Raw genomic sequence first — 15,109 nt, 5'->3', positions numbered from 1 at the left:
ATGTCACAGTCCAGCCGCAGTAAGTGATATGATCTGAGCAAGATCCAAATTGGGCCTTCTAAACAGTGCCCAGGTTTGCCAGGACTCAGGGAGTACCTCATGGGAGTACCTACTCTGGCTGACCCTTCCTTCTGCCTTCAGTTTTCCTCAGTCACTCCCATGCTGTGTTTAGGGGAGTGCTAGCACCTTAGAGTAGGAGGGCCATCTAGAGACTATCAATCTAGCTCATTGGTTAGCAAATGAGAAACTTGAGGTGCTCTGGATTGGTAGATTATATTCTTGAATGGTGAATTACTCTCTAGATTACGCTCTGGACTAGTGGATCATATTCTGGGGTTATTCTCTAGAGTAGTGTGATATTCTGGAGTCACACTCTAGCATGGTTGATTACATTCTGGGATTCTACTCTGGAATCAGGGATTATATTCTGGAATGACTCTCTGGAATGGTGGACCACATTCTGGAGTTACGTGCTAGAGTGGTAGATCTCAAGGGAAGTAAGGTCACAATGTGACTGGTAAGCTCCCCACAGAGAAGATGGCAAGGCTCTAGAAAACACTTCTTGCTGCTCCTCAGTGTCTTGAGAATTTCTTGAATCCCTGGGTAGCTAGAACAAGCACAGTTGTGTGTCCTAAACCCACATTTTGACCACTGCCTTGCAGGCAGTGCCTTGGAAGTGGCTGGAGGAGCAGACTTGTGTTTACACATTCACAGTGCTGCTTTAGTAATAATAGTTGGAGCAAACTTCAGAAAGATGGAAATGAGGTTTCTTTCTTATTGAGAATTTCCTGATTATTTTTAGTTAAGTCTGGGTGCTTTCCATCGCATCGGTGAATATAACTTGGTTCATTTTGTGAAAATCAAATAACTGAAAAGCTAGAAATGTATTTCTGTCACAGATGATATTTTTGTTTGCATTTTGAAGTGTTTTTATGAATTGGATTACAAAACTAATTGAATCAGAGATGAATTTTGCTCAGGAAGTTGAAGTATTTTTATGAAATAAAATTACCATAAGAAATTGACCTAATTATTCAGAAGTTTCTAATGCAAAAACCTAATACAGATTTGAAAGTCCTCCAAAGCAAAAAGCCCCAGACTACAGCTCCCTCAAGGCAAAGAAATACACTTTTTATTTATCTCTAAGAAGTCTTGCTTTTAGCTTTTAACTTACAAGAACACGACTTAGGATATATTGTATCTGTATTGTAACAGTTCTTCAAAACTAGTTTTCTATTGTGTGATTTATTTTCTGTCATTATAACATTGTGGATTAAAAATAAGTATTTTTGCATTTAACTGCTTCCGTCTTATTGAGTCCACGTGTAAGTGACCTACCACTTTGTATTTTTAAATATTGAGGAAGCACTAGTATACTTTTATGCCACAATAGGTAAAATTTTAGCAGACCTCAGTGTGATTACCATTATCTGACTCTTTGGCTTTAATAAGAGATTTTGGAGCCTGTAGTTTGGGCTTGACTTACCCTGTTCAAACACTGAAATTTCTTCTGATGACTCAGGGGGTGTAAAGATGTAAGGAAAGTCTTGAATTTCACTCTTATCTAGCATTCCAGTGGCTGGAAGAGATTTAGAGAATTGCTTCGATTGGCTCACTCCAGTTAGGGCCATGGCCTCCCATGTCTTCTTGTCTGAGGATATCCAGCCTTGTGTGCGCTTTCCTGCTGGTTTCTTACCACTCTTCCCTCTAGGGAAGCTCTCTCAGCCCAGGGGTGGTGCCAGAGGGTGACTTACTCCTGCTTTGAGCCTGCCCCCAACAATCCTACAATCTCTATACAAACAATGTGATTACTCTACAAATACAGCCTCAGATGGCCCCCAGCTGGAGACCTGCCCTACCCTCAAAGACTATTCCAGCAAACACACAGAGAGAAAAATGCTGTGCTTGCAATGCGAATGTGACGTAAGCCAGGGCATCTGGTACTTCCTTCCAACCACATGGCTTTCATCTACCCCCTGCACACAAGTTTCCAATCCTATGGATCCAGTCTTCATCTGCATTCAGCTGCTTTACAGAAAAAAAAAGCTTCATTTATTAACACACATTCTCTGGAGGAGGGTGCAGATTGTGGAAATTGTGGGGCAGGAAACTGGATTCCTTAAGAAAGTCCAGAGAAACTGTCAGGGAAGTCTTGACAAGGGAAGTCTCCACTGCATGCACAGCTCTGGACAATTGCTCGAGGCATTGGGTGAGAAGGATTTTGAGGATTGTATGAATAGAAGGGAGTGGATACCATGTGACCAATTTGATACAGAGGGTGACTTCCAGGTTTCTGAATATTGGGGTGTATGGTGCTGCTATTCACCAGGACAAGGATTTCTAAAGCAGCCCAGGTTGAAGAGAAAGGTGATGAATTGAGTTTTGCCTTATGGGTTTGAGAAGCTCACACGACCTCTGCCCCCGCTCAGCAGTTGAGCACATGGGCTGCTGTTCCAAAGGGAGGGCTGGCTTGAGAAATAGATTGGGGAGCCACCAGCCTGAGTGGTAGTGACTGATAAGGGTGAGAACGCCCAGGAAGAGAGTGAAGTGGGAGCACAGAAGAGAAGTTTGGGCACAATCACTGAAAACCTCAACATCTCTACCTCGTTACTCATTGCGTGTTTCTATCTGTCCCAGAGATGAAATTTTACAACATACTCTAGACCTGCAATCTGCACCCTCCTAGACCTCAGTTTCTTCATTTGTAAAGTGGGAATAATGTGTTCTCCCTCTGTCCCATGGTGTTTTGAGATAGATTGTTAAGTGTCTGGTGGAATATGGTGGAGTGATCAGATTTACAACCAGTGCCTTGAAAACCTCACTAAATTGGCTAAAATGCAGATCAAAAGGAAAATTACAAGGTGGTAGAAATGAAGCTTTGGAAGCTGAAATGCAGATGAACAGTGGAAACAGATTTAAAAACCAAGACAGGAAGATTGCTAGGCCAGCAGTGAGGGGAAGATTAAAAGCTAGCTAATATTTGAATAGTGCTTTAAAATTTACAAAGGTTTTTGCCTGCATTTCTTTCCTCCAAGCTCTCTTTTTTCTTTATTTTTTAAACAATTTTTTAAAGATTTATTTATTTATACAAGAACTGGGGTACAGGCCAGAGGCATGGGAGGGTGAGAAGAATTCACCAGACAGAGCTGGGAGCAGAACAGGCAGACGACTGAAAACACTGCTGAAGGGAGCAGTGAGCACGACAGGGGAGGTGTGCTGCACCGTGTGGGTAGCTAGCTCCCTGGCCAGCCGGGAATTGAACTCACGCTGCAGAAGCTGCGGACAGCTTCACAGCGCTGTGCTCAGCCCACTGCACCACCGGGAGGCCCTCTCTTTTTTCTTTAAAAAAGTAAATATTCAAGTAGGAAGGAGAAAAGAATGAAGAGTGGATTTTTCTGTATTTCATTTCTCCAACGCATATTAGTTAATTAATTTCCAGTTGTAATGAGATATCGTTGGCATATAACATTATGTAGGTTAAAGATGTACAGCATGATGATTTGATGTTTGTATATATTGCAAAATGATTACAATAATGTTGGTAAACACATCCATTGTCTCCTGTTCTGTTTGTGTGTTAAGAAACTTTCAAAGACCTGGTCTTTTTATAATACAGCATAGACCACCCTCCAATTATTCATTAAATAACAGGAAGTTTGTACCCTTTGGCCACCTTCATCCATGTACCGTCCCCTGTCTTATCCCCTCAAAAGAAGTTCCACCAATCTATTTCCTATTTCTATGTTTGGTTTATTTTGGTTTCTACATATAAGTGAAATCATACAGCATTTATTATTCTTTGGGTGACTTAAACTTAGAATAATGCCTTTAAGTTTCATCTATGCTGTCACAAAAGGAAAGATTTTCTACTTTTTTAACTGCTGGGTAATATTTCTTGTGTGTGTGTGTGCGTGTGTGTGTTATACATAACATTTTCTCATCCATTGATCTGTTCTGTTAGTCAGCATTTAGGTTGTTTTTATGTCCTGACAATTGTAAATAATGCTGCAAGGAACATAGGGGTGCAGATATCTCTTCCAGATAATGATTTCATGTTCTTTGGAAATATATCCAGAAGTGAAATTGCTGAATTACATGGTAGTTCTTTTTTAAATTTTTGAGGAACTTTCATACTGTCTTTCCTAGAGGCTGCACCAAGTTGTACTCCCGTCAACAGTGCATAGAGGTTCCATTTCTCCATGTCCTTACTATCCTTGATCATCTCTTGTCTTTTTGATAGTAGCCATTCTAACAGGTGTGAAGTGATTGTTTGATTTGCATTTCCCTGGTTATTAGTGATAATAGACCTGACTAGTGTAAACTTCATGTACTGCAGGGTTTATATGACTCCTTGGAAAATAGACTAAGTCCTTTGCCCATTTTATAATTGAGTTCACTGTGTGTGGGGTCTTTATGTTTGTTTGTTTTTTGCTATTGAGTTTTATGTATTCCTCATACAGATAATATCTAATATGTTCCTCATATTATATATTAATCCCTTATGAGATAGATGGTTTACAGTAGATTTCTTTCATTTGGTTTCACTTAAAACTATCTAAAAAATTAAATTAATAACCATGTAGCATTATATAAACTTTAGTTATGTTGAGAAAGAGTAAAATATTTTCCAATCAATCATCTGCAGGGCAAGTGAGTATATGTGAAGGTGGGTTGCTGGGAGCACTGGGCCTCCCCACCAGCTCTAGTTTATCCTCACGAAGAAGTGAATCCAGAATCCTGGTCTGGCCTGTCTCTCCTCCCCTAGATATGAATCCTGGCCTGGACCATCCAGCAGGCCCTATGACGACACTTCGTAGCTTCTACTGCTGTGATAAGGAATCTAACTGACGTCACTGTGAAACATCTCTTAGAATCAGAATTTTCCTGGAGAATCCAGAGCATGGAGAGCAGATCTTTCTGTAAAATCCTGTTCTAGATTATGGCTAGCCACCAAAGTAGGGAGAGAAAAGGGGGTGGTGACTCTCCCTGTGCTTAATAATACCAGGTACCCCTGATAGCACTTGAGATACTGTCAATTGACAATTCCATGCAACAATAGCTTCCTCTGAGGGAGCCTTCCTTTTTCAGTGATAGCTGACTTGTGATACAGGATTGCATTTTTTTAAAAAAAGATCTATTTATTTATGCATATAAGAGCTGGGGTATAGGCCAGAGGTGTGGGGTGAGAGGATTCACCAGAGACAGAGTGGGGAGCAGAACAGGCAGATTGAAATACACTGCTGAGGTGAGCAGCGGACCAGACAGGAGAGGTCTGCTGCACCATGTGGGTAGCTCCCTGGCTATGGATCGAACTTGTGCTGCAGTGGCTGCAGATAGCGTCATAGGGCTGAGACTTAACCCCTTGTGCCACCAGGGAGACCCATACAGGATTGAATTTGATGTAGGTGTATTATCTTTGGTTATTGAGAGTTAATAAATGACTCATTTATTGTAGACTACTTTTAGCCTTACCATTAAATGTAGAGTGACAGACTGCAAACAGCCTGCCCTTACCTGACTGGTGTAAACTTCATGAACGGTTATTCTGTGGATTTCCTTTGGTTACAAGGGAACCTGGTCATATGCACACCTTGTAAAGTCTGGTCTTTGGCTGTACAAATAATTTTAAAATTATGCAAAACCAAATAATATTCTGTTAAGTTGAGAAATAAGTGAAAACAGGGGAAAAATCCTTTTTCATCTTAGCTACATTCATGTAATAATTAGCCTTTTCCTTTTGCCTTCAAGTTATATTAAAGTGGATATCCCATAGACTGTAATAGTTGTATGGGTGGCAATCAGATATGTTTTCTATTTGACACATAATTGTTGTTACAGAGTGATATACAAATTCAACAGTAAACTTTTGATTTTGAAATACAGTTAAATTTATAGGGAGTTGCAAAGATAACCAATTTTGTCTACTCTTCATCCAGTTTCTCCTCATGATAGATAACATTTTATATGGTACAAGATAACATACACAACTTACATGATAATGTGACCACAGGACATTCGTTAAATCTAAAAAATTCACCAGTGCTAGCACTAACCAGTAGGAATATAATGTTATCAACTAAAATGCAAATTTTACTTGTAGTTCACTGGGTTGTTCACACTAATGCCCTTTTTCTTTTCCAGATTCAAACCAAGATACCATCCTGTGTTTAGTGAACTTTCTTTTGTAATGTTTGTCTAATGGTCCTCCCAGGGGTGTACCACAATTGATTTGACTCTTTCTTTCTAAATATTTAGATTGTTTGTTTTTTTTTTTTCTGTACCACACATAATCCAATCAAGAATATCTTCATGAGAGCAACTTCCTCTTCTGAGATTCTTTCCTTTCAACAGATTGTAATTACACTTCTGAGAGCCCAAGGAGAGGAACATATGTATTTATGGCCTGGATATTATTGGACATTGCCAAATTCTCTTCCAAGATGCCTGAGCTCATTTGTACTGCCATAAGTAATTTTTTAAGAGGAACATATTCATGTGTTCTTGTCAGTATTAGTTACTTTCACTTAAACAGTTGGCTAGTTTAATAGGTGAGAAGGACATGCCAATTTAAAAAAATTATTTATTTGATAACAGGCAAATTTGAATATTCCACCCTATGCGTTTACCAACTATAGTTTATCTTTTTTGAGTTGCCTCACCATATGTATTTATTAGGGTCTGAATATATTTTTTATCAATATGGATACATTTTGTAATAAAGATCTTAGCCTGTCATTTTTCTGCAATTATTTACTTCTAGATCTGATGTTTTGTGTCTTTTCTTTTATAGTTTTTGAAGAGCATAATGCCAGTTTTATGATGTAGAATCCATCACTTTTATTTTCATTACCTCTTTCAAGTTTGTAAAGGTTTTTCCTCAAAAAAATCTACATTTAAAAATGCAACTCTTTCCAATCAACATATAATTTAGTTTCCAATCTTTAACTTTTTGATTCTGCTGGAATACTTTTGGTGTTTGACCGAAATGCCTGACCTGGCAACCTCTTGTTCACCAGCAGCCGATGACCTCGCCACCTCCTCATGGGCAATAAGAGTTGACATTGCACTCCCAGATGTGTGGATGGCACCCCCTCCCATGTATTGCCCAGGCAGGATCCTTGGAGCCAGCCTCATCCCTTCCTCTCCTTTACCACCCACATTGACCCAACCATGCCTCCCTAGGGCTTCTATTTTATGACTCACCCCTCTGCTCTCTGGGAGAGGATTGTGTAGGGCTTCCTCTGCTTGGACACTTTTCCCACCCCCACTTTGCCTTAGTCCTACTATTGGTCATGTGAAGTCAGGAATGTCCTTCCTGTGTGCCACCAAGTGCCCTGTACATCCCTGGATGCTCCTTGAGCTCAATTTTTAAAAAAATGCATTTATTTATGCATACAAGAGCTGGGGTGCAGGTCAGAGATGCAGGGGTAAGAGGATTTACCAAAGAAACAGTGGGGAGCAGAACAGGCAGACTGACTGAAATACATTGCTGAGGGGAGCAGTGGGCAAGTCAGGAGAGGTCTGTTGCGCTGTGTGGGTCACCTCCCTGGCTGGGGATGGAACTCTTGCTGCAGTGGCTGTGGATAGCTTCATAGTGCTGGCGCTTAACCCCTTGCACCACGAGGGAGGCCCCTCTGGAGCCCAATTTTTATGTCCTGCTAACTTGTTTGTGGCCCTTGTCTCTCTCCATCAGACATGTGTCTGGTACATACAGGAATGCAATACAAAGAACCTGACAGACATGTGGAGAACTCTACATAGTCACTGCAAATAAACATCACCAGGTCATATTAGTTAGGAGGAGAAAATCAAATTGTAGAACATTCATTTCAAGGAATGTTTATTGAACTTATCCACTTACTAGTCTCAGAACTGTCTTGATGAAATATTAATTAAAATACCAAGGAATTGGGACTAAATGAAGTACCTAAAAATAGTGTAATGAAAAACACTGTAAATTATGGCACAGGCACTAAGTGAAAGAACTGACAGTCATTAAAAATGATTTTGGTGGACCTCCCCCGGCGGTGCAGCGGTTGAGCACTGGGTTGCAAAGCTGCCCGCAGCCTCTGCAGCACGGGTTCAATCCCCGGCCACCGGCAAAGGTCCCACATGGTGTGACAGACCTCTCCTGCCGCGCCCGCTGCTCCCCTCAGCAGTGTATTTCTTCGTCAGTCTGCTTGTTCTTTTCCCTGCTCTGGCTCTGGTGAATTCTCTCACCCTCCCACGCTTCTGACTATACCCAGATTTATTTATGGAAAATAAATCTTTTAAAAAAAATGATTTTGGTCAGTGAATCTATATATATGGTAATATAAGATTTTAAACTATGAATGTGTATATTATATATAATTAACATGAAATTAAAATAAAAATGTACATATGTGTATATATTTGTGTACATATACATGTCTACACATAAATGTATCATTTAAAAAATTGCATGTGACCAAAGGGGGCATCGTATACTTATGGTTCACAGGACTCATTTCTGAATAGTGGAACTTGTGTTTGTATTTTCTAAATTTTGGCAATATGTTGTTTTTAGAAACAAATTTATGATTTATAATCACAAAATTAATTATGGTATAAGGTATGTATAGAGTAAATATAGGAAATTTCCTAAACTTATTTTATACTTCTATGCAATAAGAATATCCTAACTATATAAACACATCTGCCTATATATCTATATAATATGTAACATATCTATGAAACAGATATGTTATAGAATAAAAAGAAAAATCATCACCTTACATTATTGTATTCTAGCCTTCTAGAGTCAAGTTAGAAGTGTTTAGTCTACACAACCATGAACCTCTTTGCTGGCCCCTGAGGTATCAGAAGTTACAGAAGAATGTGCTAGAATTTGATTTCCCCCTAACTGAGGGAGAGACTGGGCTCCTCTTCCTACCCCCACTGGGCTGGGAGGGGATAGCAGAGCCCTGGTGAAGTCAGCTGACCCAGGCGTGGCATGCGGGGAGATGTCTGCATTTTGGGCTGCAGAATCATCTCAAATCTTGTGTAAATATACTCAAGGTGAGCTATATGGACTTTCTTTTATTGGAGGTAACACAATAACAACACAGAGGTACAGGTTCATACTTCTTCAGTGAGTGTTACCACACCACACCCACCCTCTGAGCTCCAGGAAGCTTGGAACTTCTGACACAATCTCTTTTGTTTTGGGGCAGGCAAGATGGGGCCTCTTGACATCACCCTGGACGCAGTGAACTGTACAGCTTTTAGCATCCAGTGGAAAATGCCCAGGCATCTGGGGAGTCCCATCTTGGGGTTCACTGTGAGTAGTTGGGCATGGGGATTCTGTAGTGGGTATGTTGGGGTGACTGGTGTCCTTCCCATCTTTGCTCCTTCCCTATATGCCCCCTTATAACAGCTCTTCTATGTAAATAACTGACCCCTTCTCTTTCTGTAACACCAGCGGGAATGTTTGCCTTTTAAGGGTGTTTCTTGTGCCTTGAAAATCCATTAGGATCTGCCCATTCCTTACTCTGTTCAGGGATGGAGAAATACAAACTGAGTAGAAGACATGGGTCCTGTTATTCAGTTGCCCAACAGTCAAACTTGGAGACTAAAGCAGAAACCTGGGAGATAATGGGGATTCACTTTGGAATTTTGTCAATGAGCACAAAATATGTCAAATTTGAATTAAAATGAAAATTGAATTAAAGGGGTGGACAAAGTGGAGGAGGAGACAGAGAATGCATTCCTACCTATCAGAGGTTACAAATCAGACTGATTTCAGCTCACCAAAATGTTTGCTTTGAACAGTTTTAAAAAATGAGTCAACTTTTAGGACTCAGGAGATTTCAGACAAATATTTGGAATTCTGTTATCACTGGGACTGTCCAGAGAGCTGGTCACACTCCTTCTGCTTCACATTCCTTTGGGGCACCAGGTACACTGGAGCTGAGCTGTCCCCTTTAGATGGGCTGTCAAACCCCTCCCTCTCCCCCATAAAACTGTAGACTCACCACTCCTTACTGTCTTCCTTTTATCAAGGAAGAGAAGCCATTTATCATGGCCCTTGTCCTGCTGTCTTCTTAAAGAAGAGGAATGCATTTCTGGACTTAGGTTGTATCAAAAGCGGGAAAATGAAAGATTACCTTAGAGAACATGGCTTGGGAAGAAATAATAGGAGCTGGGTCCAGTCTCCCCTACCCCATCTCAACCATACACATCTTCCTGCTGGCCTCTGCAGGCTGCTGCTAGGTATGTTTGATGTTGCCATGGGACTCGTGTGTATGTGCTGAGGCAAGCATCTCAGAACCCACACAGGTTGTGTGTGCCATCAAAACTAAGGGCCTTGGATCTGGAAGGAGCAGTCCTGGCCCTGCTCTCACCCCATGTGCCTGCCTCTTTTTCAGGTTTTTTACTCTGAGGTCAATGGAGACAACTCCCTGCAGGAGCAGTCCCATAGTGTGCGGCTCAGCCAGGATGCCCTGGCCACCGTGAGTATTGCCATGCTCGCAGCCCCCCTCAAAAGCACACAGGTGCTTGGCATTTCGGCCATATTTGGAAGGATTTCTAATGTGGTGTGTGTTGCTGTATGTGTATCATAATCACTAATGTGTGTGTAGTCCTTTGAGATTTATGAAGGTCTGTCCTGTGCATTACCTCATCACACGCACCTATAGCTCCAGGGTGGTGGCCACAAGCAGCGGCCCAGTGCCAGGCCCCCACACTGACCTCAACCCACCATTTATCACACAGAAGCAGTCACCTTTTCTTCAGGAAGCTTAATCCTGATTTTTTTTTAATCTTAGTAAAGCTTTATAAATAAATATGACACATTTATCTCTTCCCAATTGCCCGGAGACACAAAACAGTAAAAAATAATGTAACTTGAAATGTATATTCAGATGGTCCAACTTCTTATTTTTCTGCTCAAGCCCAGCACCCTGGCCTTCCACAAACCAATTGCTGGCTCTCCATTTATTTCTTTTCTGTTTCCTGTCAAGGTCTTTCTGGGTGAGTTTTTCTGCCTTAGGCATGTTCTGTTTCTTTTCTTTCATTTTCCTCCTCCCTACTCATTCTACTAAAATTATCCTGCAGGCTAGAGCCTTTGAATTGCTCTACCAGGAGTTAGCAACAGTGCCCAGAATTCTGCTGTGGTGGTGGCAGCGGTGCTGGTGGTGGTAATGTTTGTAACTCCTGTTTAATAAGTGTCTGCCAGCACAGTGCATAGTTTGAAGCCTACTTGGCATCTGTGATAAGTAGCCATCACTGAGTGAGCATCTGTTACCTGCCAGGCACTATCCCTCAAGCTTTCTTTCTTTTTTTTTTTTTTTAATTTAATCTTCACAACTATCCTGTGACCTTATTTTACTGACAAGGATGCTGAGATTCAGAGAGATAAAGTAAATTTCTCTAAATAACATATTAGCAAGGAACAGGGTGGGCCATAAACCTAGGACAGACTGACATCTGGGCCCTGGTCTGTTTGTTTTCACAAAATCCTTCATGATTCTAGAAGAAGAGATGCACATTTTCATCTTACATTTTGCATGACATTCTTTCCATTTTGGCTTCGGAAGCAGTCTTCATTTACCTCAGAACTGTCAGGATCATCCATGCGTTCACTGTCTCCTAAAAGGGCAAGATTGAGTTGACTCTGTCTAGGAAAACAGTTGAGATCTGTCTCCCCTCAACAACAGAGAATTCCTGATAAGCCTGGGGGCCCCACCAAGGGGCTGGCTGTGTCTCCAGATGCCCAGCCCATTGTCCTGTGGTGAGTGTGACTCACTGCTTTGCCCAGAACAGAGTCCAGGCTGAGCAGACACAGTGCAGTGACAGGGGTGTCACCAGTGCTGGTGTCCGGGAGTCTGGACATTGCTTCTGAAATTGAGATCCTGTCCAACCACAAGAGCCTGGCCTGGTTGCCTGGGAAGGCCACTGAAGTACAAACAGTGGGCCTGGAGGGAGGCGGGCACACTCCAGACCACCTCTCTTCACTTACAAGGTAGGTGATTTTGGTCAAAGTTACTTCGCCTGTTTAAGTTTCATCTTTGTCCCATGAAAGGGGCATCATAATTGTACTGTTATGACTGGCAAATACAATTATTTATGTAAAATCCCTTGGTAAAATATCAAGAAATCCTGGCTATGTTAATGTCATTCCTGATAATTGATTTATTCTCTCTGTTCATTATATGTGGGCATTGGAATTTGCGATCAATTATAGCACTGCTCACCTTGCTGATTTCAACAAGCTTTCCTGTGGCTACTGTTTGTCCAGCCTAAAAGAAAATAGTCCTTTTGCTTGGGCAGCTTTCAGTCTTGTTGAGAAAACCACATTGACACTGATGAAACAATCAGAGAACATAAGCCCAGATCTCATCAACAGACAACAGATAGACTGAAGTTTTAAGGAGGACAAGATTAGTGTAGGAACAAATGGTTAAAAGATAAAACTAGACTCAGAACTGAATTAGGGATAGTTTCTGGAAAGGCAGAGAAGAAAGAAGGTGGGGCATTTGAATGGAAGAGAATGGTTTATGCCAAAGGAATAATCCTGGAGGTGGTAGGAGTGGTGGGGATGGTGGGGATGGTGGGGTGGGTGGCTGGTGGTGGTGGCTGGTGGTGGAGCAGAGGAGGTATAGAACACATAGCCAGCAAGAGGAGGTGTGGGGAGAGTCTGGAATAGCCTTAGACTCTGGTTTCAGACAATTTACATTCAGAGAGTAACGATATCAAAGCTAATGTATCAGTGGTTCTCAAACTCCCTGCTAGGGTGCTCCAGGGCTCTGAAGCAAACTCACAGGGGGTTGTGGAAGATTTGAACTTCTCAAGGGAAATAACATGTGTGTGAAATACTACTACTAAGTTGTGTGTATGGAACATTAGGCATTTCTTTTGGTCTAGAGGTAGTGTAAAATATTGTAAGACACTGAGGGGGCACATCAGAGAAAGTGTGGGAGTCTCTGCCACATATCCTATGGCATCAGGATGGCGTGAGCATTAAACAAGGTCATGGTCCCAAGGTCGTGCCCGCATGATGTCTGATGCGAGATGAGAACAGAGTGGGTGGCCACGGGATCCACACCGTGAGGATGGGTGCTGTTGCCCTGGCGGTGCGCGGGCTCAGCGGCTGCTCCATGGCTTCCTCTTCGTCCTGCAAGTTTTCCTTTCTTTTTCATGTTGTTTTTTTCTTCCTTTTCAGGGACAATCTCATAACCAGGTGATTTTGGTAAGTATGTTTTGGAAAAATAAAACTCTTGCTCCAACCCAGGATTCAGAGGGTGTCTTTTTAGAGAAATGCCGACTTTCTTGCATGTTCCTCTTACTGACTCAGGCCCACTGAAGACTCAGCTCCAGTGTGAGCAAGGGCGGCGCAGCGCAGCGCACCAGGGCGATTTTTAATCGTTAGCAAGAAGCTGCTTGTATGTGCTGCTTTATCTCACACGACAAGGTTAAAGGAACATTTTTAAAGGGTGAAGTAATTGAAGCTCTGTTCCAAGACCAGGTGAAAAAGATGGAAAAGAAGAACAAATATTTAGGGCCTCCCCGGTGGCGCAGCAGTTGAGCGCTGGGTTGCGAAGCTGCCCGCAGCCTCTGCGGCGCTGGTTCGATCCCCGGCTGCTCCCCAGCCACCAGAGGAGGGTCCCGCATGGCGCGCAGACCTCTCCTGCCACCCGCTGCTCCCCTCAGCAGTGTACTTCGGTCCTTCTGCCCGCTCTGCTCCCCGCTCTGGCTCTGGTGAATTCTCTCACCCTCCTGCGCTTCTGACTGTACCCAGTGCATGTATAAACAAAACAAACAAACAAACAAACAAATAAATAAAAACATGCCTCTATAAAATAAATAAATAAATAAATTAAATTAAAAAAAAAAAGAACAAATATTTAAATGAGATCTCACATGGCAGCACGGGGAGTCCCCACCACGCACTTTTCTGTCTCCTTTGTTATTTTAACCATTTGAGACAGAACCAGCTCACCTAAAACTGCTTGGTTGATTTTCTGGATTGAATGTCAAACAAAGGCTTAAGTTCATAAATGGTTAGTTTGACTGCAAAGATGAAATAACAAAAAAAGAAAAACAAACTTGCCTGATTATATGGAATTTTGATGCATTCTTTGATAACCTGGTTTGGTTACCATTGAGCACCTTTTTCTTAAAAATGCAACATACAGTTTTTATTCTGGAAAAATAAATAGTAAGATAAATCAGGGAAATTTGGTAAATTTTTAAGAGCTAGATAAGGATGTATAAATGGGTGGCCTCTGTACTTTTTGATTGTGCATATCATCAGTTAAAAATACTTGAGCATGTACCAATATATGTATATTTATGTAGCTATAAATTATACATAAGTTACTCTACTAATATATTATGTACATTATAAAATCTTACAGAATTTTAAAGAAAATGATAAAACAGAAACAGAAAGTTTTAATTTTTTCTTCTGATATCTAAGTAGATTGCCTTGCTCACCCTGGGAGATTTCCCACCACCCGTCTTTGGAGCTCACTGGTCAGGTTGACCTAGAATAGTGATTCTATTTGAGTGTTAACCAAGGCTAGAGAGATAAAACTAAGTCAGCAATCCTGAGACTTACATCTAGTTCCAGCTCTGATGCCAAAGCAAGGGTCACTTTGGACAAGGCCACTGAGCCGCCCTGAATGTCTCTTTGATTGTAAAATGAAGGGGTTGGCTGATAACAATTCCCAACTATGGGGTTCCTTTGCTCCATATGGGATATATGGAAATATTTTTGTAATAAATAAGCTTCAGGAATTCTGACTCTTCATCAATATGAAGTATAGAACCATGCAAGGAAGATTTGTCCAAAGCCAGTGCTGCCCCTCCTCTGAAACCTTGAAAGATACATGCTTATTTTCTGTGACAACTAAAAGGAATAGAAATTCAGTTGCTTCCTCTACTCTGGCCTGTACAACCTTCCTCAGGGCCATTGGAAGAAGAATGCTTGGAAGATGATACTTTTCAATTTCTCCAGTTGCCTTTCATTTGATGATACTGGGTATTGCTAAGACAGCTATGGTCCAACCTTGACTTGTAGCGTCAATTGTGAAATTGAATACAAGGTTACTAGCTACCAGTTAAGGTTACTTTAGAAGAAGCATAG

General features: G+C 41.5%; 1 protein-coding gene across 1 annotated transcript in view; it reads left to right on the top strand.

The window, feature by feature from the left end:
- Positions 1-15,109, top strand: part of EGFLAM (EGF like, fibronectin type III and laminin G domains) — a 147,773-nt gene that overhangs the window by 39,287 nt on the left and 93,377 nt on the right. The window contains exons 2-4 of the mRNA XM_037530083.2: positions 9,195-9,301; positions 10,389-10,472; positions 13,184-13,210. Of these exons, the coding sequence (XP_037385980.1) occupies positions 9,195-9,301; positions 10,389-10,472; positions 13,184-13,210 (218 nt within the window). The remainder of the gene's footprint in view (positions 1-9,194; positions 9,302-10,388; positions 10,473-13,183; positions 13,211-15,109) is intronic.

Source organism: Talpa occidentalis, unplaced genomic scaffold (assembly GCF_014898055.3).
Source record: "Talpa occidentalis isolate TD23 unplaced genomic scaffold, MPIMG_talOcc4v2.1 talOcc4.6, whole genome shotgun sequence".
In the NCBI taxonomy this organism is placed as follows: domain Eukaryota; kingdom Metazoa; phylum Chordata; class Mammalia; order Eulipotyphla; family Talpidae; genus Talpa; species Talpa occidentalis.
The sequence above is the reverse complement of the archived record's forward strand: the minus strand, read 5'-3'. Positions and strand labels throughout refer to the sequence as shown.